The sequence below is a fragment of the Dendrobium catenatum genome, unplaced genomic scaffold (genome assembly GCF_001605985.2).
Source record: "Dendrobium catenatum unplaced genomic scaffold, ASM160598v2 fragScaff_scaffold_1599, whole genome shotgun sequence".
Classification (NCBI taxonomy): domain Eukaryota; kingdom Viridiplantae; phylum Streptophyta; class Magnoliopsida; order Asparagales; family Orchidaceae; genus Dendrobium; species Dendrobium catenatum.
The window spans coordinates 169,922-195,108 of record NW_021320061.1 but is presented as its reverse complement, the minus strand read 5'-3'; the positions used below and the strand labels follow the sequence as shown (position 1 = coordinate 195,108).

The 25,187-nt window shown below is 35.4% G+C and overlaps 1 protein-coding gene across 10 annotated transcripts in view; it reads left to right on the top strand.

Annotated features, from left to right (window-relative positions):
• LOC110115878 (alpha-amylase 3, chloroplastic) overlaps positions 1-25,187 on the top strand; it is a 151,471-nt gene that overhangs the window by 6,746 nt on the left and 119,538 nt on the right. For 3 of the 10 annotated variants that reach the window (XM_020849277.2, XM_028700840.1, XM_028700843.1), the window contains exons 3-6: positions 5,701-5,770; positions 5,852-5,974; positions 14,071-14,191; positions 14,670-15,022. In XM_020849277.2, coding sequence (XP_020704936.1) covers positions 5,701-5,770; positions 5,852-5,974; positions 14,071-14,191; positions 14,670-15,022 — 667 coding nt within the window. The remainder of the gene's footprint in view (positions 1-5,700; positions 5,771-5,851; positions 5,975-14,070; positions 14,192-14,669; positions 15,023-25,187) is intronic. The other 7 variants (XM_020849278.2, XM_028700841.1, XM_028700847.1 and 4 more) reach the window with 4 other exon arrangements.

Sequence of the window (25,187 nt, the reverse complement as noted above, 5' to 3'; positions counted from 1 at the left end):
GGTAATAGGTCTGAAGGTGGAGGTTTAGACATAGGTGGTATACCTTGGGAAATACTCGTGGTTTGGCTTTCTTGTGATATTTGTTGATTTTGATTGGACTCTGTTGGTTGTATAATAAGGAATTCCACTCCCAAGTTTGAAATTCTCCTTAACTCTCCCCCTAAATTTCAGAACTAGTGAAGTATGGGTTAAAAAAATGACATCCATGGTTTCAAATACCTTCCTAGAAGTAGGGCAAAAGCATTTGTAATCTCTTTTTGTCGGGGAATAGCCAATAATGATGCATTTTTTTGATCTTGGGTTAAGCTGGCTCCTATCTTATGAATAGATATGAATAAAGTTGGAGCACCGAAAAATTTTAGGTGGAATATTTGATGATATGAACTCAGCATGAGGATAAAATTTGAATAGAGTTTGTCTGTTTAGGTGTTTCAAATTTTTGTACCCAATTAGGTAACTTTATTTATTAGGTATGTAGCAATAAGAATGACTTCCCCCATAAATATTTTGGTACCTTTGTGAATAAGATAATAGATCTTGCAACTTTGAGGAGTTGCCTATTTTTCCCCTTAGCTACCCATTTTGTTGAGGCGTATATGCATGTGAACTCATTTGGATTATTCCTTGGCTTGATAGGTATTCTCTTAGCTCTAGAATGAAAGTACTCTCCCATTGTCTGACTTTAAAGATTTGAATTTTTATATCAAACTGGTTTTGATTCATCTGTTAAAATGATTTGAATATCCTTTCAATTTCAGATTTTTTCCTTTATTAAATAAATCCAAGTGAGTTTAAAATGATCATCACAAATATCACAAACCACCTTGCACCACTTATATTTTAAACTTTTAAGGGTCCCCAAATATCACTATGGATCAAGACAAAGGGTTTAGAAGATTGGTAAAGAATAATTAGGTAAAACGATCTAGTATGTTTAGCCAATTGACAAGTTTCACATTTGAACAAACTTGGATTTTTATTAATAAATAAATGGAAAAGAAGTTTTTCAAGATACATGAAATTTGGATGACCTAACCTATAATGCCACATGTTAATTTCTCTATCATGACTCACTTTAGAATGACTCTCAGCAAATTGACCCACGATAGGGTGATTCTTAGCAACAATTAATGATTTGGGTGTCTTGATATAATATAATCCATAACACATCTCAGCACTACAAATCTTCTTCTTTGAATCTAGTTCTTAAAAAATACGTACATTATTGGAGAAAATTTTTAATCAATTACTATCATAAGTCAATTTACTAATGGAAATCAAATTTCACTTAAGATTGGGCACATAAAACACTGATTTAAGGGTGACAGCTTTTGTGATAAAAGCAGAACCAGTTCTCAAAACTTTAGATGTTGAGCCATCAACAACATTAACTACTCGATTTAAAGGATAAGGTTTGATAGCCATGAAGGAGTGTAATGTCTCATGTCATGTGATCTAATGCTCTTGAGTCAATAACCCAATGTTTTGACAGTTTTATATCTGAGTGAGCGTGTAGGATGGTAGTAGGTTCTGGAGATGGTTCATCATGTTGTTAAGCAGCAATTGCAGCATATCTAAATGCTCCTTGTTGAAAGGAATGGCTTCAGCTTTGATGGATTGATCTTGTGTGGTGTTGACAGATTTCACATTGCTTTCTTGTAATGATTTGTTTGCCTTCTAACCAGCTAGTTTTCCATGAATCTTTCAACATGTCTTCTTTGTATGTTTTGGTTTGGCACAGTGATCACACCATAGGTCTTCCTCCCTTCTTTTGATGTCGATTTTTAACATGTGTGGGGTTTCGATTGCTGCGAACGATAAGAGCATTTTCTTCTCTAACCTCAGGTGATCCTTGTAGGCCTCTCAATATGACCTATCTTCTGCTCTTTTTTCCTTCGAACTTCAAAAAAGGCCTCCCGAAGATTTGAAAGAGTTTTGTTTCCCATGATCCGTCCTCTAACACCATCCAAGTTTTTGTTCAAACCCATAAAAAATTTGAATATTTTTTTTTTGTCCCAACAATCTTCTAGTGAAGTACGTGATCTTCTAGGCATTTCCATTGATACTGTTTAAACATATCTAATTGTTGCCAATAACGGGTAGAATATTAAAATATTGAGTTATCGTCAGGTTCTCTTGCCGACAATTGTGATGGATGGTCTCAATTACGAATAACTCGGAAGTGTTGTCGGAACTAGAGTAGGTATCTTTTCATGGCCTCCCATATTTCTTGAGCCGTCTCTTAAGGAAGAAAATTTTCACCAATTTTTGCATTCATGGAGCTGATGAGACAAGACATGATATGATGATTCTCTACTTTCTATTTTCTGTAGAGAGGTTCGGTTTGCGGTGGTATAGGGGCTTCACTAGTGAGATACCTTTTTCCCTTTCCCGCAAATAAACATTCTCACCGATTGAGACAATTGCAAAAAATTTTGCCCATTAAATATGTGGTTTCTGATGAGAGGAGGAAGATGAGAGTTGTTTGTAGATCTAGAATTTATGGTGTTTAAACTGGTAATATTTGGGTTGGAGGATGATATCTCACTATCCATGAACATTGTTGGGTTTCCTTGGTTGAAAGAGACGATGAATTTTGGGCAAGGGCTACTGGTGCTTGAAGAGAGGCTATAGGAAGGATGATGGAGAGTTATCGCTGACTGAAGATTGGAAGAAAGGGAGGAAGGTTTGCCGCCGACATTCAGAGAAGGCTTAGGATTTTCCTAAGCTTTGATACCATGAAGAAATTGTTTAGGGGAAATTGAATTCAAATTTTATTCCTTGGAATCATTACATATATATACACTCTTGGAGCATAAACATAAAAAAAGGATATTTAATCTAATTAATTATATTAAGTAGAAGAGAAAAGTCATTTAATCTAATTGATTCTAATAATTATATCCCACGGATCTTAGTGTTAGAAGATGAAATCTCCAACTGCAGCCCATGATTGCAGCCCACAGATTGCTGACCTATCAAAGCCGTGGGCCCCCTCCTTGATGTGTTATTCAACAGAAAGAAAAATAAAAATAAAAATCAATTAATGACAATACATAAAACTTTATATTATTAAGAAACATTTGCATATACTTCATGGTTGGGCTGCTTAGCTTTAGTTGATAAATTGTAACTATTAATTCTTACTATGAAAACAACATAGCCTATCTTACATTGCATAAAAATTTTGATATCAGTATTTTAAAGTGATTATGTGGTTTTAACTACCAATTCTTCACAGGCACGATTATATGTCTAGTAGAATCGAGGTTTCTTAAATTTTGGTGGAGTTAAAAGTTGTAATTGTCTTGTATTCCCTTACACCTAGATTCGTGGTTTTAGTTTTATAGTGGTTCTCAACTTAGCTTTAGGATTTCAGGCGAGTAGTTTCTCATTTGTTATGTTATAAGTCCTCATCTTTTGTGTTTTTTCTTAATTTTGTATTAGTTAAATATAAATCCCAAATTTTTAATAAAATGAACAACATGAATACTAAAGTCAAATTCAACTTTAAAAGTAATATAGGAAGGTATAAGAAGTTTGGAGTACTTTTGAGCTTCTCAAGCTACTTTTCATTCTTCAGTTTTTGAAAAGAACTATTTAAAATTTGAATCTATCTCATTTGAAATTATAAAAGAACATATTTTTTAAACTTTGAAATCATAAAATGTTTTCCACTACAATATTTTTTAGTCTTTTGTTTGTTGGGAACATATACCCTAGATAAAATAAATTCTATCTTACTAATACTAGGTGAGGCTTATGTGTGTACTAAATAGCTGGGTGGGTTATATGTAGACCATTATCTCTTACGTGGTCCCCTCCCCTCCTACAAATACCTTGGGCGAATCTTGGGGGGGGTGAGTGCTTTGGGCAACTCTTTTGGACTTGTTATATGAGTTGAGTTTCTAAAGGTGAGTCTCTAGGAACAAACAACGAGCACCTTGGGTAGAAGTTGCTGCTAGCATAGGAGAAGTTCAGTCCACGGATGTATAGTTTTAGATTCTATATATGGATATTTCCTGTAGCTTAATTTGAGCCACTTATGGAAGGTGGGTACTTTCGGTGGTGGACAGTTGATGTGGGGGTGCAAAGTCTCCTAGGGTCTAGGAACAAATAGCGGGCACCTTGGGCAGAAGTTGCTGCTAATATATGACAAGTTTCGTCGACGATGTTATAGATATAGATTCTATATGTGGATTTTTATGTAGCTTGATTTGAGACACCCATGGAAGTTGAGTATTCTTGGTTATGGATAGTTGCTGCGTGGGAGAAAATTCTCGTAGGGGAGTGGCCCTTTTGGGGCTCAGGTATGCATGGGTGAGCCCATTGGAGGAGCCCATTGATGATGGTTGCATCCTTAGTTTTATCTTCTAGGGAAAGTTTGTATGCAATGTTCTTCGCAGGAGTGAGTGGCTGCTTGCCTATAGGCTAGTGTTGACGACTGCCTTGTGAGGCAATACTCCTTTTTGATGAGTGCTGTTGTGTGCTCCCCCCTGGCCGAGTTTTATGGACTGGACTTAGATGAGATACCTGCGAGTGTCCTACATGCACATATATGTGTATGTAGTTAGAACTTATATGTGTATGCAGTTAGAACTTTTGCAAATTTACAGGCATATTAGATTGCCAAAACTAGTCTTTTCACATTCTATTTCAAATTATTATTACTAGACCGTTGTATGGGGAGAGGCGAAATATTTGAATGTAGTAAAAAAGTACAGCCATGGGGTCTTTAGGCAACACATCACTTATTTGTTTCATTATTTTCTTTAATATGAAGCAAGCATTTTAGCTAGGTTAAAGAGCATAAAGCTTCAGTGAATGCAAATATCTTAGCATGACTTCTAGTTGTCTCTTGACAGGATAGCATCATATACTTTGTCTCGTCATTTACATGGTGCGTTAGACTATTTCATTTAGCTTAATTTAGCTTGTATTAATTAGTATAGTCAGCTAAAATATGTCTCACTATGAATTGCATTTAATGTTGATAGACACTTTTCTATCCTAATATTTAGCCTGTAGGTCTGGTGAGCACAAATGAAATGCTTTCCTTTTAAGTCCCTATAAAGATGAAATGATGTAAATTTTCCCTTGCGGTTATGATTTTGCAAACATGCTTTTCGGCCTTTTCCAAGCTCATTTTTGCACGCACACTTATACAAACCCAATGATTAATAAAAAGATGTTACAACAGAGATTTGAGGGTTTCTTTTTCTAGTTTTTGAATGTAATGTTCAGTCTTGCCATGTCTACTGTTAATGGCATTCTCCAGGGCCATTTTGCGGGGGTGTTTTAGTTGACTTTGCCCGCAAAATTTGCTTTTGTTTTATTTATTTATTTGTTTTGGTTTGGTTTAGAAGGAAATCTATTTATTCTAGTTTTTTAGCACGAAGATTAGCAGTATCACAATCTGGGTTTGTTAAGGTTGAATTTTTGGTTATATTTACATCCTGTATCTAGGGTAATTGGCTTGATAGCGAGAGTAGAGAGTTAATGAATGAAATGTTCTAGGTTTATACTCTTTGTTCACCAAATCCTAGGAAGTGAAAGGCTTTCTTGGGGAGATCATGGCAGTTTTCTTAGCTTATGCTAGATAGACATTTCTTCTTGTTGGGGTGATTCCAAGAAACTTATCCTGTCTACCAAAGCTTATTGTTCACCATGTCATTCCGCATTACCTAATAATGTGAATAGTTTGAAAATTTGCAGTGAATGGGATCAACCCCCTCCTGAAATGAGACCTCCTGGCTCTATTGCTATCAAGGTGGTATCTACGGCTTCTGCTTTTTAATTCTCTATTTTATCTTACTTTTAATTCTAAAAACATATTCTGTTGTATTCTCAGGGTTATGCAGTAGAAACACCCATGAAGAGATCTTTATTTGCAGCGGAAGGAAAGGTTCTACATGAATTTCATGTCGAGTTTGAAAGTTGCAAAACAATCGCTGCAATAAATTTTGTTTTGAAGGTATTATGTTGTTTTTGTTTTTGTTGTTGCTGTTTTGCTCGTAAGACATGATAAACCAGCCGTTGTGGATCTATTTTATGATTGTCTTTGCCTGCATGTTTATGATCTTGCGTATTTTCCATCTATTAATGCATGGTTTTGGCAAAGGCTTTATTTGGCAATGCTGTTCTGCTACTATGCTGTGGTGTGAGAAACAATGGCATCTTCACTCTTGCTAAAAAAAACAATGAAAGAATAAAAGAAAAGTTCTACTCTATTCTAATGGAGATACAAAATTTATTCTACAGTGGCGTTGTTCCTGTTTGCGGATCTATTTTATGATTTTGTCTTTGCCTTCATGTTTATGATCTTGAGTAATTTCCATCTCTTGATGCATGAATTTTGGCAAAGGCTTTATTTGGCAATGCTGTCCTGTTACTATGCTGCGGTGTGAGAAATAATACCATCTTCACTCCTACCAAAAGAAACAAAAGAAACATCAACATCAAAATCAAGCTTTTGTCCCACTACGTGGGTACGGCTACATGAATACTTTTTTGCCATTGTGTCATGTTAAAAGTCAAATTCTCATTTAAATGTAATAAATAAATATCATTTCAAATAATTTCTAACCAAGTCTTTTTAGGTCTACCTCTACCTTTCTTAACATAAGTCAAATCTAATACCTGAACTTTCCTAACCGGGTCATCGGAAGACCTCCGTTTAATGTGACCAAACCATCTAAGGCGACTCTAATTTTATTTTCCTCTGGAGCTACTCCAATCTTTTCACGTCTATGCTCATTTCGTATCCTATCTCTAAGGGTAAAGCCACTCATCCACCTAAGCATCCTCATCTCTGCAACACTTAACTTAGTATTATGCTTCTCTTTTAATGGCCAACATTCAACACCATAAAGCATTGCAGGTCTCACCACTATCTTATAAAATTTTCCCTTAAGTTTGAGGGAGACTTTTCTATCGCACAAGCCCGAAGCATTTCTCCACTTCAACCATCCAGCTTGAATTCTACTGATAATATCTCCATCTATTTCACCATCACTCTGAACAATAGATCTAAGATATCTAAAACGTGTACTCTTATTAATGACTTGATCGCCCAAAGTCACAATCCCCTCACTAGGTCTATTGCTACTAAAACTACGATCCATATATTTAGTTTTAGATTTACTCAAGAGAAAACCTTTAGACTCTAAGGTTGACCTCCATAATTCAGTTTACCTTCAACTCCCTCTCAAGTTTTATCAACAAGAAGAATATCATCAACAAAAAGCATACACCAAGGTACATCGTATTGCAAATGTCTAGTGAGAACATCCATGACTAAAGAAAAAAGATATGGGCTTAATGCTGATCCTTGATGTAATCCAACCGAAATAGGAAAATACTTTGTCAAACCACCTTGTGTTTGAACACAAATAATAACTCCTGCATACATATCTTTAATGATTTGAATATAAGCGTTATTAACTCCTTTCTTTTCAAGAACTCTCTATAGCACTTCTCTTAGAACTTTATCATATGATTTCTCTAAATCAATAAATATCATATGTAGATCCTCCTTATTCTCTCTATATTTCTTCATCAAACCTTTCAATAAATGTATGGCTTGCATAGTAGACCTTCCCGGCATGAATCCAAATTGATTTTGAGAAACATTAGTATCACGCCGCAACCTGTGTTCCATAACTCGTTCCCATAGTTTTAAAGTATGACATAATAACTTAATTCCTCTATATTTCGCACACTCCTGTGCATCACCTTTATTCTTAAAAATAGAAATTAACACACTCATTTCCACTCATCTACCATCTTTTTAGTCTTCAAAACAGTATTAAAAAGTTTAGTAAGCTAAGAAATTTCTTCTTCTCCTAAGCATTTCCACATCTCTGTTGGAATATCATCAGGTCCAACAACTTTGCCTCATTTCATTTTCTTTAAAACATCCTAATTTCGGTGTTACTAATACGCCGATAAAAATAAAAATATTTATTTTCATTTAGAGTGTTAAAGTCACTAAAGTCAATCGTATTTTTACATTCATCATTAAAAAAGTTTAGTAAAATATCTCATTCACCTTTGTTAAATATCATCTTTTAAGAAAAGTATATTTTTTGATCTCGTCCTTAATACACTTCACTTGAACTAAATTCTTACTACTCTTATCTCTTTGTTTGGCTAACTTATACATATATCTTTCTCTCTCTTTAGTATCTAATCTATTATATAAATCATTAAAAGTTAAGCTCTTTACATCGCAAATAACTTTCTTAGATTTCTTACGAGCCTCTTTATAGCTTTTCATATTATCATAATTTTTACATCTAAACTAATTTTTATAACAAATATTCTTATTTTTTATATTTTCTTGCACAATTGGATTCCACCACCAACTATTTTTACGATTAGGAGCTTTTCCTTTTGAAATTCAAGCACATCTTTTGCAATATTGTTAATATCATTAGTCATTTTTTCCAACATAATATTAACATCTTCATGCACAGATAAAATCTTAAGATTTAAAATATTACTCTCAAAAATACTTTTGTTAATATTCTTTAAATGCCCCCATCTAATCCTAAAATATCGTCTTACTATATTTTTTATTTTCTGTTCCTTTATCTTAAAGTTCAAAACTAATAATCGATATTGGGTACACAAATTTTTACTCGGAATAACTTTACAATCTTTGCAATCTAAACGATCTAATTTTCTTATAAGAAAATAATCAATATGCATTTTACTATATCCATTTTTATAAGTGATAAGATACTCATCTCTTTTCTTAAATAAGATATTAGCTATTAAAAATCATAACCTAAAGAAAAATCTATTATGGTCTTAACACCTTCCTTTATTGTTTCAAATCAATGACCACCACGAATGCTTTTAAAATTATCTATCTCTCTACCAACATCTACATTTAAATCTCCTCCAATAAAAACTTTTTTTTTTTTTGAAAATTGCAAATTGCATTAAGGAGAAACTAAAAAAGCTATTAGAAACTAATCAAACAATGCAATTGTCATATTCCCTCTTCAAAATGCTATACAAAGAAGAAGGAATATCAGAAGAACTAAAAGAGTCAAAACAAAAGTTATTATCCAATGCTAAAGAAGCACACAAATCAGCAGCTTTGTTGCAATTCCTAGAGGTATGATGGAAGAATACCTTGTTGAAGTCATGGAGGAATGACAGCTTCTCGAAAATCAGATTATTGGCCGTCTGTGTTGATTTCGTCATTGAATTGTGAAGGAATTTGATGGCATTATAGTTATCACCCTCAATTATTAAACCTTTGCTTTCAAACATCCAATCTCTTAGGAATTCTTTCAATGTAGAATCAGCATCCAGCTCAAGTTGATTGATATCCCAATGTAATTTATGCTTATCGAAGGCAAGGAGCAATCTTCCCTTGGAATCTCTGACTACACCGCCAATGCTTGCTTTGTTTGAATCCAATAAGGAAGCATCTACATGTATTTTTATCCAATCCAGTGGTGGGGGGTGCCATGAAGTTTCAGACTCCCGAAGGAGAGAGGCCTCCCAGTTAACTAGCATCGGATAACAATTTGTAGCAGTGAATAAGATGTTTGCAGCAATAACCGAAATGGGTAAGGTAGAATTGCCATGCTTGACATCATTCCGACAATACGAAGAACTGAAAATAGCTGTACAGTAAATCTTAACTATGTCCAATCACACTTTGGAAAGATTTCTAGTTGGAAAAGACAATCCTCCAAAGAGTGGAAGATAGGAATATTGAATCTCCAATATCTTAACTTGCAAATGATATCAATGAGGAATTTGCAATGAACAACAACATGCGCACAATCTTCAACTTCAAGACATCCTCTTGCACAAAGATCACTATTACAAAGTCTTCTATATTTCAAAAACTCATTAGTAGGAATGACAAACCTACTCATCCTTCACCAAAATAATTCAACTATTGGTTTAAGTTTTAACTTTCTTAACCAGTTTGAAAACCCGAAATCTTCATTATGATTGTTAAATTTGATAGTTTCAGCATATGCCAAGGCTGAAATAGATTTACCAGATAATTGGAAAAGAAGTTCCATTTGATCATCCTCCCCTTCATGGATAACACTATGCTGCACAATGAGATTGACCATGTTTTCATTGAAAAAATGATTTAACTCAATCAGGTTCCAATTACCGTCCCTGAGAAGAAAATTCTATAGCATCATATCTTCTAAACCAATACAGTCAGCAAGCATGGGCAATTTGTTGAAGCATTTGTTTAATAACCATATTTCATTCATGACATTGATACTTTTGCCATTAACAGTCTTCCATTTAACAATCGGTTTTAGGAAAGAAGCGCCATCTAAGAGGATAGGCCATAAACCATAGGCACATGCCAAATTCCCTTATTAGGAGAATTCAGAACACCAAAAACTAATTGTGAGGAATGATCGATCACATTGAAAGAAACCAGATTTTTCTTCCAAAGCACCAGATTTCCTCCAGAAGTACCAACAACTGGTTGATGATGAAAATCCCAGTCATTGCCAATAATCCTGTTGACATCTTTTCTATCAATCTCAGCTAATTTGGTTTCAGCTAATCCAACAAAAAAAACTGCGTTATCTTTCACAACTTCCCTTAGGTAAAGAGAGGTCTCCTTCTTCTTGGCCCCTCTACAATTCCAAAAGATGAAAGAAGACATTAATTACCTAAAGGGGAAGAGTCCCCGCCTTTTTTTTCCCTTTCGTTCAACTTTTCTTTTCCTGGAGACGGGTTCGATAGGTCCCAGAAATTTCAGCTGTAACTTGGGCTTTTGCTTGGCAGAGTTAGAAGATTCTTTCTCAGAAATTCCATGTCTTGGTTTTCCTGCATATCCAGAATATGTTATATCAGTTGTTTCAGATACTTCAATGTTAGTATCTGAAGCTATTGCGTTTTCAACAAGAATTTCTCCAGCAGAAGCATTAAAAATGACAGCATCAGAACTTTCAACAGGGCACTGAATGCCATCAGCCAATAGAGGATCAGAAATGAGAATTTCTGCAATGTCCGACAAAACAGGAACATTAGTAAATACGGGGGAACCAACAGTTATAGCTTCAGTTTTTTCCAAAACTTCAGTAGCAAAATCAGTAGGTACTTCTGATTCATCAAGGGCATTGTCTGAATTACCATCTTCCAGCTTATTGATTTATGTAGTTAGAACTTCAAAACTGTTGGACAAGTTAAGATCAGTTTTTGAATTAACAATCACCTGATGGTTGTCATTAAAAGAACTATCCACAATCATTGCAGCATCAGAAATATTCACTGCTAGGCCATTGTTAATGTTTCTGTCAGCAAAATGAGTATCAACTTGCTTGGTTTCCTTCTTCCAATTGCCCGATTCCAATTCTGATTTGGTCTTTTTTTAAATTTAACATGGATCCAAGGGCCATACTTCTCATTTTGATCATGATGAGAAGCATCATGTTGGACAGCATCATTCTTATCATTACAGTTATCATTAGACTTGACAGCTCTAAGATCTGGACATTCAGATTTCAAGTGTCCAATTTTGGCACAATGAAAACAAAAGGATGTTAATTTCTCGTATTCAACTTTTTGGAAGAATCTTCCACCCAAACCATCAACCCAAACTCCCAAAGGCAGTTTGGATTCTAAGTTAATACGAACACAAACACGAGCAAATTCCTTCTTACTCCATTTAAAGGAGTTACCATCCAAGTACATTGGTGTACCTATTCTTGAAGCAATCTTGGTAATATTGACTTCGTCCCAGCAATATAATGGCAGAAGTGGAAAGCGGATCCAAATGGGTGCTGATAAACCTTTAAGAGATAAAGGTGAGAAAAGAGACGACCATTTGTCCAAACCAACAATATGACCGCCAATGTACCATGGGCCATCACTGAGAACTTCTTCCATGGCTTCAGAAGTCTTGAAAGAACAAAGAATCCAATTCAATCCCGAGGAAGTCAAATGAAAATTATCAAATTTATTCCATTGCCTCCGGAGCTCAATGCTACAAACCGAAAAAGGAATGTTCTTCCCCAGAACTTTCAAAACAACAGAATTTGTGAGAATTTGGGAATTAGCAATTTCCAGATTAGAATTCAACTTCACCGCCACCCCATCAGATGACATTTCTATAGAATTCATATCAAAGTTGATTTTGATATAGTGAGGTTTCCTCCATGCATTAAGAAAGGAATCTTTTTGATTACAAGTTTCATCAGTTGATTGATCAATAGCTTTTTCATTCGATGTAACAGTGTTAACGTGTTCAACATGAGAGACTTCAGGATTCGCAAACTTAACCGATAAATTTCGATTAAGAGATCCTTATTTATTTCCAACAAACTTGATGACTTTAAGGATCAGTTCCGAAGAAGTAGAAGCATCATGATCCAGAGTTCTAAACGAAAGCCCATTAGCGACATAACCTGATTTAGGGAGTTGTATTTTATCATGTTGATCAGGCGCATGGGCCAATATCGAAGGTTCAACCAAGTTCTTTCTCTTTCCTTCAACTACAGGAAGTTGCGATTTATCATGTTGAGCAATTGAGCCAAAGCCATCTCTGATACTCAAAGGCTTAAAACTAGTTCTTGAATTCCTCTGAGCGTCTTCACAGAGATTCGAAGAAAGCAGAGAAGATGAAGGAGATGATCGACCAGAAGGCAGCCGATGATCTGCAGGTGGATGATTGTTCGGAGGAGGCCAGTAATCCGACGGCGGTCGGCCCGCCGACGCCGCCATGGATGGAGGCGGATTACCGCAAAAAAAAACAAAGATTTGAAAAAAACCATCTCTCTCTAGAAGAAACGCAGAGCTTCTCTCTCTAAACGCAGCGCAAGGTATTTAAAAAAAAAACTCTTTCTTCAAGAGGTATCTTTTGTATTAATTATTCTAAGTCATTTCAAAATTTTAATTTTGAACCCATATCCAAATCTACTTGAGGAGCATAAGCATTTATAATATAATCTTAGCATCACCAACAATTTTTAAAGTTATAATTTTATATCCAATTCTATTAATTTTTATAACTGTATCATTCAAACTCTTATCTAAAATCACACCTATATCATTTCTAGTACGACTCATACCCAAATATCTTACTTTATATCCTAAATTATCAATCTCCTTAGCTTTCTCTCCATCCCATTTAGTTTCCTGAATGCACAGAATATTAATCTTCATATGAATCATAATATCTATTAATTCCATTAATTTTTTTGTAAAGGAGCCTATATTCCACGATCCTATCTTAATTTTAGTTTCATGAACTAGCTTCTTTGCCCACATTCATCCTTGATGTGGGAACCCTTGCCCATTTAACACTGCACCCGGGCACCAATGCAACGGCCCTCCCTTGCACACTTGTCGCTGTATTCAGGCTATATAGCGCGTTGTTTCCATGGGACGCTCTAGCATTAACACAATTTTTTAAAAGATTTATGTCATGATTATTCGATAAGTTTTACACTGGCTGTCGTTAACACAACCCTCAACTTTTTCATCCAAGACTTGGGACCTGACAACGACAGTGTTAAAAGAAACAAAAGAAAGAAAGAAAAAAAAAATACTCTACTCTAATGGAGATACAAAATTTATTCTATAGAGGCGTTGCCCCTGATCTTGAAGCATTATGGAGGTGTATGTGCAATATAACACTTTCCCTTGCATGTTTTTCACATGCAAATTTGTGTTATGTTAGGTTTTGAAAAGCAAACCACCTAAAGCCAATTTATAAATGAATCCTAGGTCATTGCATAAAATAATTAAGATTTATTAGTGAATAAAATACCCCTTTTGAAATATATGCAGTGCCTTCTGGACATTGTTCAATTGGTTTGCATCCAGACTTAGTTTTTAAATCCCCAAATTATATGTCAGTGTTTGTCTTTCAACTTTGTTGGCTACAATAATTGAATCACAAATGTGTTGTTTATGCTAACAAAGAGAACAAATGGTCTCTATAAAAATATCAAATTAGAAATGTCTTGTTTACAAATCCTATCTTTTTGGTGGCAACAAAATTTGATAAAGCTTAGGAGTTGTTGCATCAATAGCTAACTTGGCATCTATTTTGATGCCCTACAGGAGGAAGAAAAAGGAGCATGGTTTCAGCATAAGGGCAGTGACTTCAAAGTTCAACTAGTAAATCAACTTCAACAAGGTGCACATATTGAACCTAAAAAGAAAAGCTTCAATATATGGCCAGGTTGTGTTTTCTTTTTCTGTTAATATAATGAGTTGTAACAGTGCTTTGTTTCTTCTGAGTTCTCCTTTTTATGACCTGAATGAGTGTGATACCTTCTTGAACAACAGGGATGCATTATGGAGTTAGATTTTTGCTGGCACCGATTTGATTTTGCTTTATGGCATACTAGTAAGAAGTTAATGTTAACTGTATTTTTCATACAACTACATGGAGCTTTAGCAGGTAGAAGCACCCTAGGAGCATCGTTTGTGCTAAAGCTGGATTCTTAATTGACAAACAATTTAGTATGCTAGGGACAAGAGTTGCATGCCACTGGGGCTTTTAAAAGTTTGGCCACAAGAATGAAAATCTTTGCACGATAATATCTATAGAAAAATATTTTTTTTTTCTTTTTGCCTGATTATGTGATCGTTTCATGTTATATCTACTGTAAATCTTAATTAATAAATCACTGACAAAGACTCGCGTGTTGTTTCAGGGCCGTTTGATCAGATGTCTAACTTTCTGCTGAAACCTGATGTTTCTCATTCTAAAGACGAAGGGAGTAATCCTGATATTTTAGATCCTTTGCGGAACCGCATACGTATTTCAGATTTTTATGAAGAATACGCTCTTATTACGGAGGAGTTTGTCCTGAATACTGTAACAGTTACTGTCATAAGCAGTGAGGAAGATAAAAACCTTGTTTATTTTGATACTGATATGCCAGGAGACGTTATTATTCACTGGGGGGTCTGCAGAAACGACATAAAGAACTGGGAGATACCCCCAGCCCCATTTCCACCATCATCTAAAATATTTCGCCAAAAAGCTCTGCAGACTTTATTAAAGGTGAGCAGCAATTGTCCCTTTTGACCTGAATGGTATTGTACGTTGAATTGGTAAAATATGAACTAGAAGCAAAATACAAGTTATTGCAAGAGGAATACTATTAGCTACTTAATACCTCAAAGGATGATAAGGTTGTAATTGTACAATAAACATTGCACTTGTAGTCATAGATTATATTTAAGATAAAACAATACCTTGATATTTTGTCCTCATTTTGGGCATCCCATTGGCTCAAGTCCTTATGGTTAATTACCCTTTCCGGTGATAAGAGAAAACATTCAATTAAAACTAGTCGTTTGAATCTAAATGTTTAGTATATAGTAGTAGCAAATTTGATTGAGAGTTGGAAATTTACAACTTAAATTTAAAGTGGTTGGTGAGGGGGTTGATGATAAACTCAATTAAGATTCCATGGTTCATTTATCTTAGATTGTCGTGGACTCTAAATTATGTAGCTGGAGGATACAGTCGACCTAATAGGATTGAAGGGTTTTTGTTAGTAGCCATGAGTTCCTTCGTCCATGGGAACTTTGTAGACTCAGGATGACTAATTTTCTAATGGTAAAAATTTAAGTTGACAAGAATTAATAAAGGGCTTTATGCCCTATCAAGTGCACACCCTATGATTCAATACTCAATTATTTCTTAGCCATTAGTGGATTTGTAGGCTCTATCCATTAAGGTATTTTAATGATGCAAATTTGTGGCAAAGTCATCTAATTAGATGGCCCTCGGTTATATCCATTTATTTGTGATGCCATTTTGGTTAAACCATCGATTAGAAGAAACGTGCTATGTCCTTTCTGATGAGAGATCATTTAAGAATGAATTGTATCCACACGTTTGACAATATATTAACTCTTTGTTAGCTAAAGTTCTCATATTAAATACACTTTGACAAGTAATTGTGGAGGGTTGATGAATTTTACTTTAATTTATAGGGGATTAATTTCACTTTGGATATTTAAATTTATAAGTTTTCTTGGTATTGTTATATTTTGCTTGAATTGAAGCTTAAAATGATTTGCATGAAGATACAAGGGTATTTTGAATGTAGAATCTCCTTCGATTGAGATTTTCTTTTAGCACAACAGTCATCAATCTATTTGAATATTTCATTTACCTTATTAACTCTTTTTTATTTTCTAACAATGGATTGGGTTGGAGTGCTAATTTTGCGAGCTACCATATGAGTGGTGAACTCAAAAGTCAGCATTTTTGTAATGAATTTCCTTCATAAATGGCATTGAAGGCCTCTAGCAAATTTAAAGCCAAATATTCTTGCATATCTCATAGTCACAAGTTCATTTGTAGGGAGAGGGCTCATAATGCATTGTTTGGAATTTAAAGTTTTTGCGATGAATATACATGACCTATTTTAATATGTGCGGTATTCTGATATGATGTGAGGATCAAATCAGCATCCTAAACAACCACTAAAACAAAATCAAAATCAAATAGTGAGAAAACATCCACGAAGCAAGTAAAAACAACGGTATATCGGGACAATACTCGTAAAGATGAAATAATAATCTTCAATTAAAAGAATTACATGGTACAATTGATTCACTGTTCGTGAGATGAATCAGCTCTCACCTAATTCCTAACATCAACTAGGAATCCAAAATTATCCAATAAACTACTCCTAAAAATTCTTCACATATTCTCTACAACATGCAAACTTTCCCCCTTTAGCCTTAATCCTACCATAAATGTTCCTCACATTTCCTCCAATGATCTCCCCTTAAAATTTTTCCTTCTATAGGTCTGAAATGAGGTGCTGGGACCCACAAAACAGGAGCCTTTTGGCTTCTGGAATTCGGCCGAGCTACTACCTAGGGGGGTGGAGTCCACAACCGTATCAATATCCCCTACCAAAAGGTTACCTTGTCGTCAAGGTAGAAAAAGGAAGCTGCATCTGGATAGTGCTATAGGCTTCCCATGTAGCTTCATACTATGGTAAATTCTTCCATTTGATCAATACTTCCCTGATTCCCTTATTTCCTTAGTGCACCCCTTGCACCTATAGTAGTTTTAATATTACATACATATCTTCTGATAGTGTATCTAGTAGTACGGTTGAGGGTTATGGTCTCTAATGGCTCATCTCAATTGCAACACATGAAATACAAGATGGATGATTGAAGTTGGTGGCAACTGTCGTCGATAGGCGATCATGCCAATGCGCTTCACGTCCTTGTAGGGCCCAAATTATCTTGGGGAAAGCTTCTCATTCCTCCGTCGAGCTAACATCCTTTGTCTATAAGGTTGGATCTTTAGATAAACTCTATCTCCAATCTCATATTGCACATCCCTCTTCTGTATATCTGTCTTCTTCTTCTTCATAATTTGCTATGTTTGCTATACATGTCTGTTCAATTCTGCCAAAATCCGATCCCTCGTTCTTAAATACTGCTCCACTGAAGTTGTTGGTTTGTTCCCATGCCCATAATGTAGCAGATGAGGGGAATCCTTCTCATATAGGATTTTAAATGGTGTTGTCCGGGTTGCTGTATTATATGAAGTATTATACCAGTATTTTGCCTAGGCTAACCATTTGACCCACATCTTTGGGGTATCCGAGACAAAACAACGAAGATAAGTCTCAACGCTATAATTTACCATATATGGTTGACCATCTATCTGCTGGGTGGTAAGAGATACTACGCTTCAGGAGAGCCCATGCATATTGAATAACTCCCTTTAGAAATGGCTCAGAAAGAACTTGTGCCGATCAGACACTCAGTATGGGTATGCCGTGCAAATAGACCACCTCTCTAATGAAAGAGGCTGTCGCTGACACTGCGGTGTATGGGTGGCGTAGTGGAATGAAATGAGCCTATTTGCTCAATCAATGCACCACCACCAGATCTAACTTAAGCAATCCCTTAAGGAAGTTCATAGTCACTTCTTCCCATACCTTCTCGGATAAAGCTAAAGGTTGCAAAAGACCACTGATGCATGCAAAGGGGGGGTCAAAACAATATGAGAATTTGTTTTGACCCTTGGGCTGCTGGTGCTCTCGGTTTGGGCCTTGTTTGCTTTGATTTGGAGCTAATTTTTGGGATTTACTTGGTTCTAGCTCATAAATGCTTAAGTTGTGACTTTAGCTCATTAATTCAAAAAGGTTTCTCTACTAATTTCAAGCTCATTATGTGTGGAAAAGTTTGGCTTTTCCCCTTCCCCATGCTGCCTTATCGATTTCCTCCTTGCCCCCCCCTCGGTTTCTCTTGGGCTTTTGCTGTTCCCATGGTCCTGGCTGTTTTCCCTATGCCTGGGGTTCGTTCTCTGTGCTGGCTGTTCGGGACCCCTGCTGGCTGGGTTTCCTGTGGCTTCCAGCTGGGTCTTCCGTGGCGTTTTTGCTCTGTTTCCTGGGCCGTCTTGGGAGCTGTTGTTTTGTGGTTATTGGCTTTTCTTTTCCCTAAATCTAATTGGTTGAGTTGGAGGTGCTATGGCTATTCGGTTTTTGGTGGCTGTTTTCCCGTGCTTTGCCCCTTAGTTTCCTGTGCCTATTGCTCCATTCTCTGTGTGACTCCTCGGGTCCCTTGCTGCTGATTTTCCCGTGGTTCCCTGGCTGGTTCCCGTGCCTTGGTTGCTTGGTTCCCGTGGTTGGCTGCTTGGTTCTCGTGGCTTCTCTTCTTTGTTTCCTGTACTGAATGAGGGCTACTATTTGATAGATAGCCTTGCTCTTCTCCACCTTCCCTATGTATATCATCACCCTAAAATATCCCGTGTCTACTAGCTTTAGCCCCGGCTTAACAATTACCTAAGTGGATATGAAATATTGGGTAGCCCCACTATCCATAAAAGCCCCACCGCTTTCCCTACTATCTGTCCCCTCATCTTCATAGTGTGATTCGAGGTGAATACCACTATAGAATTTAACGAAACCTTCGCCACCTCCAAGTGTAAGGGCTCCTCTTCCTCTACCACTTCTCCTTCTTCCTCTACTCCGCTCATCTTTTCATCACAAACAAAAAGGACCTACGATGTGCGATTTTTACACCTATGGCTTGGTGTAAACTTCTTGTCACACCTAAAATATAGCAGTTATCTCGTTTGTATTGCACCTCCGTATTAGTTAGCCATTTAAAGTTTCGTCCCGACCGAGCTCCATAATCTTTGTTCTTTGGAGCTTACCCTTTAACCCAATATAGTCGACGCCCTAGGTGCAAGGAAGATGGTCGTCGTGTGTAATAACCTCCAAAACAGCCCCCTTGGCTACTCCTCTTAAGTTAGTTCTTGTCCTCTATCAGCTGGGCTAACTTCATAGCCTCTCCCTAGTCATGGGGTCTTTCCACCCGCACAATGACTTTCAGCTCAGGTTTGAGCACCTTTATAAAATTGCTCTCAACAAAGTCTCTGGTAGTCTCCCAAAATGTCCCGACTAAAGCTTAAATATCCCCTGGTACTTTATCACTGTTCCTACCTGTGTTAAAGCAAGGAACTGCTCATAATAGTCCTTCGGTTTGGTTTGAAAGCGCTCCAATAAATGGTCCTTGAACTCTTCCCTTGTACGGATTGGGTATCTTGTCTCCCTCCATTGGTACCATGCAAGTGCCTTCCCCTCGAGACATAGAGCTGTCTTCATAAGCATCTCCCACCGGTCAACCCGTTCACCGTAAAATATCTCTCCACCTTATATATGCACCCATACATATCCTCACCTTCAGACACTGACATTTTTTAACTTCCTGACCTTCGGATCTCCCTCGCCCTAATTTCCCCTTCCACTTCCCATGCCTCTCATGATGCGAGCATTGGGGTCTCTCCATGTTTTTCTCTCCTCCCGTCTCCTTTTGTATTCCTCTCTTCGTTCAAATTTAGCCCGCTTGTTCTCTTCTTCCCATTTCCTCCTACCTCCATATTCTCTATCCACCTCTCTTCTCGTTAGAGGCTTAATGTGGTGGAAAAATAAATTAGTATACCCCACATAGATTCAGGGTTTCTTCTATTCATGTGATTGAATACGACGTTGAGAATATCATACTATTTCGAGAGATGGAAATGATATTCTACAATGGATTCAAAGACAATAATAGGGTTTTTGGAAAAATTATTTTTTTCTTAGTTAAATACAAATACAAGAATAATATATTTTCTCGAAAGATAGAAATAATATTCTAATATAGTATTTAAAAAAGAAAATAAATTTTTAAAAATGATCTTTTTTGTATTCAAATACGATAGTGAGAATATCATATCACTTCGAAGGGTGAAAATGATATCCTGTAAAGGATTTGAATGCAAAAATGAGTTTTAAGAAAATTTCTATTTTTGCAATTAAATACGACAGTGAGTATATCTTAAAATAATATTCTATAAAGGCATTTGAGTTAAAAAAAGAATTTTAATTAAGTTCTTCTATGTTCTCAGATATTTTTACTTTAGCTTATGAAAATAAGATCAAATTTATTTTAGTATGGAGTTACGGGTTTCTCAAAAAGACTAGTCTCTATTATATCTAAGGAGAGTTGAATCCATTAAGAACATTCTCGATTAAATAGTGACATATATATATTTTTAGATTTCAACGTTAAGTCAAGGATGAGAGGTTTGGAGCTCTCAAAAGGGATTAGATTAATTATGAATTGTTCTTTCTAGAAATCAAAATATGAAGAGTAGGGAGCTCCAAAGATTCTGGGATAACCCAGAAGCACCTAGTCTATCCTATGCTGGGATTTAATCTTTTAGAGATTAGAGGTTTTTATGTTTGGGTTGACATTTTATTAGTTATTTAGGATTACATTATCGGAGGGTGAGGACTTGTGATTTTGAAGTCTGCCTTAGAATTTAGATCTAAGTTGAGCATTACAGAGTAGTAACCTGAACCTGACTAATAAAGTTCAATTTGGACTTACATCTTGCCTGGAATAGAAAACTAACTTAACAATCTAATCGTTTCAAAATCATGTTATCTGGTCTTATGAAATATGTGTATGTGTTGTTATTTAAGTTTTTGAAATTTAGGGCCGACATCTAGAGAAAATTTTAAGTGGCCCTCGATTTTATGAATGATTATTATGCATCTAGAAATAAAAACAACAACAAACAACGACGACAACATCAAGCCTTTATCCCAATACGTGGGGTCGGCTACATGAATCCTTTTTCTCCATTGTATCCTTTTAAGAGTCAAATTCTCCTTTAAATATAAAAAAGAAAGGTCATTTCTAATATTTTCTAACCATATTTTTTTAGGTTTACCTCTAGCTTTCTTAACATAAGTCAAATCTTATACATCTACTTTTGCTAACCGGGTCAACGGAAGGTCGTCGTTTTATGTGATCAAACCATCTAAGATGGCTCTCTTTAATCTTATCTTCCATTGGAGCTACTCCAACCTTTTCATGTATATGCTCATTTCGTATCTTGTCTCTAAGAGCAAAGCTACTGATCCACCTGAGCATTATCATCTCTGCAACACTTAACCTAATATTATACTTCCCTTTTAACGGTCAACATTCTGCACCATAAAGCATTGCAAGTCTCACTACCATCTTATAGAATTTCCCCTAAGTTTGAGGGAGATTTTTATATCACACAACAAGGTTGATGCATTCATGCACTTTAACAATCCAACTTGAATTCTACTAATAATATCCCCATCTATTCCACCATCACTCTGAATAATAGACACAAGATATCTAAAACGTGTACTCTTATTAATGACTTGATCGCCCAAAGTAACAAACCTTCCACTAGATCTATTACTAAAATCACACTCCATATATTCAGTTTTAAATCTACTCAAACGAAAACTTTTAGACTGTACAGTTGACCTCCATAATTTATGTTTAACTTCAACTCCCTCTATAGTCTCATCAACAACAAGAAGAATATAATCAACAAAAAACATACTAATACAACCTCTTGCAAATGTCTAGTCAGAACATCCATGACTAAAGCCAAAAGACGTGGGCTTAAGGCTGATCCTTGAGGTAATCCTACATAAATATGAAAATACTTGGTCAAACCAACTTGTGTTTGAACAAAATTAACAGCAACTGCATACATATATCTAATGACTTGAATATATGCATTATTAACTTCTTTCTTTTCTAAAACTCTCCATAGCACTTCTCTTGGAATTTTATCATGTGCTTTCTCTAAATCAATAAATTTCGTATGAATATCCTCCTTATTCTCTCTCTATTCATCTTCATCAAACCTTCCAATAAATGAATAGCTTCCATAGTAGACCTAACCGTCATGAATCCAAATTGATTTTGATAAACATTAGTATCACGTCGTAATCTTTGCTCCATAACTCTCTCCAAAAGTTTTAAAATATGTCACATTAACTTAATTCCTCAATAATTTTCGCAATCTTGTGCATTTCCTTTATTCTTAAAAATAGGAATCAATACACTCATTCTCCACTCATCTACTATTTTTTATTCTTCGAAGTAATATTAAAAAGTTTAGTAAATCAAGAAATTTCTTCATCTCCTATGCATTTTCACAGCTCTACTTGAATATCATCAGGTCCGATAGCTTTTCCGCACTTCTTTTTCTTTAAAACCTATCTAACTTCGATTTTACTAAAACGCCGATAAAAATAAAAATCTTTATGTTCATTTTTAATGTTAAGGCCACTAAAGTCAATCATACTCTCACAATCTTCGTTGAATAGTTTACCAAAATATTTCATCCACCTTTGTTGAATATCTTTTTCAAATAAATATATTTTTTGATTTTCCTCCTTGAGACACTTCATTTTCACTAAATCATTACTACTCCCATTTCTTTGTTTGGCTAACTTATACATATATCTTTCGCCCATCTTAGTATCTAATTTATTATATAAATTATTAAAAGCTAAAATTTTTGCATCACATATTTTTTTCTTATACTTCTTACGAACTTCTTTATATCTTTCATAATTATCATGGTTTTTACATCTAAATCAATTTTTATAATAAATATTCTTATATTTTATCTTATTTTGCACAATTTGATTCCACCACAAACTATTTCTATCATTAGGAGCTTTTTTCCTTTGATACTCCAAGCATGTCTTTTGCAACATATGTCACTATCTATTTATTCTCACATAACATTAGCTTCCTCATGTACAGAAAAAATCTTAAAATTTAGAATCTTACTCTAAAAAATATTTGAATTAATATTATTTAAAAGCCTCCATCTAATCCTAGAACAAAGTTTTACTTTATTTTTAATATTTCACCCCTTCATGTTAATGTTCAAAACTAATAAGTGATGTTGGGTACATAAACTTTCACTCAGAATAACTTTACAGTCTTTATAATATAAATGATCTTTTTTTCTTACAAGAAAGTAAACAATCTGAGTTTTACTATATTCATTCTTATAAATGATTAGATGTTCATCTCTTTTCTTAAATAAGATATTAGCCATTCCAAAATTATAAGTTATAGAAAAATCTAATATGATCTTACCACCTTCATTAGTTACTATAAACAAATAACCTCTATGAATGATTTTAAAATCTTCCTCTTTACCAACATGTCCGTTTAAATCTCCTCTAATAAGAACTTTTTTTTCAAGAGGTATCTTTCGTATTAATTCTTTCAAGTCATTACAAAATTTTAATTTTTAACACATTCAAACCTACTTGAGTATCATAAGCACTCACAATATTAATAATCATAGTATCAATAACAATCTTTACGACTATAATTCTATCTCTATTCTATGTTCGGAAGCATGACTGGTATACATCAAAATAAAATACAAAGCTTTAATAAAAATTTCAAATTAAATTTTACATACCCAAAAGTTTTAATTTACAACATACTAATCAGCCTTCTATCTACTCCCAAAATAGAACACCTAAAATGACTATGTACACAAGGCGAATCACCCTCGTAAAACCCCACTGACTCCTTCCCATTTCGTGGAATACATCAACTAGTGATGCTATCAAATATTCTATATTTTTATTTTATGATAAACATTAGTATGTTAATGTAGTTTTTTATGTTTTTTTTCTTTATAGCTATCCAATGATGGAAGGCATCCAATGATCATGGTAGGTTGTGCTTGAGGGCTTGGTAGACCTTTGGTTTGCTAGCTTGATTTGTCCTTGGCTGCTGCTGGTTCACGGGTTGGCTTATGGCTTATGGTGATGATTGGAAGGAGGTGGTTCATTGGTGTTGAGCTCTAATTACTAAGTTGCTAGCTCATTAATCTTCTAAGGTAAGCTCATAAGTTGGATTCATTATGGAGTGGTCTTGTCTCTTCTCCTCCCCTTTTCTTCTTAAAATTTTGAGCTTGTCCCTTGGGTTCCTATGCTGGCTGGCTGTTTCCATGCCTTTGTCCTGTGGGTTTCCGTGGCTGACTATTAGTTTTCTGTGCTGGGTTGTTTTCCCGTTCCTGGTTCTTGCGGTTGCTTCTTCGGGTTCCGCCTGGGCTGTTTTCTAGTGGCTGTTGTGGTGCTTTTCCGTGGCTTTGGTGCTTTGCCTCATTAAATTAAGAATATGAAAGGTTTTTTTGGGCTATTTGGTTTCTCCTCTCTTGCCTATAAATATGAGAGTTTGCAGAGGGAATGGGAGTTGAATATTGAGAGCAAATTTGCTATAAACCTGCGGGTTCTTCTTGGAAAATCTTGCGAGCTTGTTCCATTCTCCTTCTCCTCTTTCGTCTTGGCTTCTTACCTCTTCGTTTCTCCGCAAGTTCCACTCCATTTGTATCATTCTTCTTGAGCTTTGGTGGTGTTTGTTGGCTGATTTGGGAGTATTTGCTAGAGTTTGAATTGGACGGTTGGACGATCTTGCTGTGGTGGACCATCGGTTTGCTAGCCCTAAGCACTTATCTTACTTTAACCTACATTTCGATCCATGTGAGGAACCTGCTCTGACGGTTGTCTGAGGATAGCGTTTTTTTTTTAATTTCTTTGTTTCTTTTGACTTATCTTCTAGTTTTTTTCGTCGGATTTTGGATGTTATAGATGATTGCTACTATTTGAATCGAGTCTGGTTGAGTTCTGCCCATTGTTCTCCTTGTTTTGGCTTTTATAACTAGTGTGTTTACATCAACTAGTGAGCTAAACGCTCAATGAAATACACAATTCTACTACAAGATTCAATGTATAAGAACAAAAAGCAATCAACATGCATGCTGATATTTCAAACTAATACAAGAATCATAGGAAGTACACGTTTAATTAAAACAAATGAAT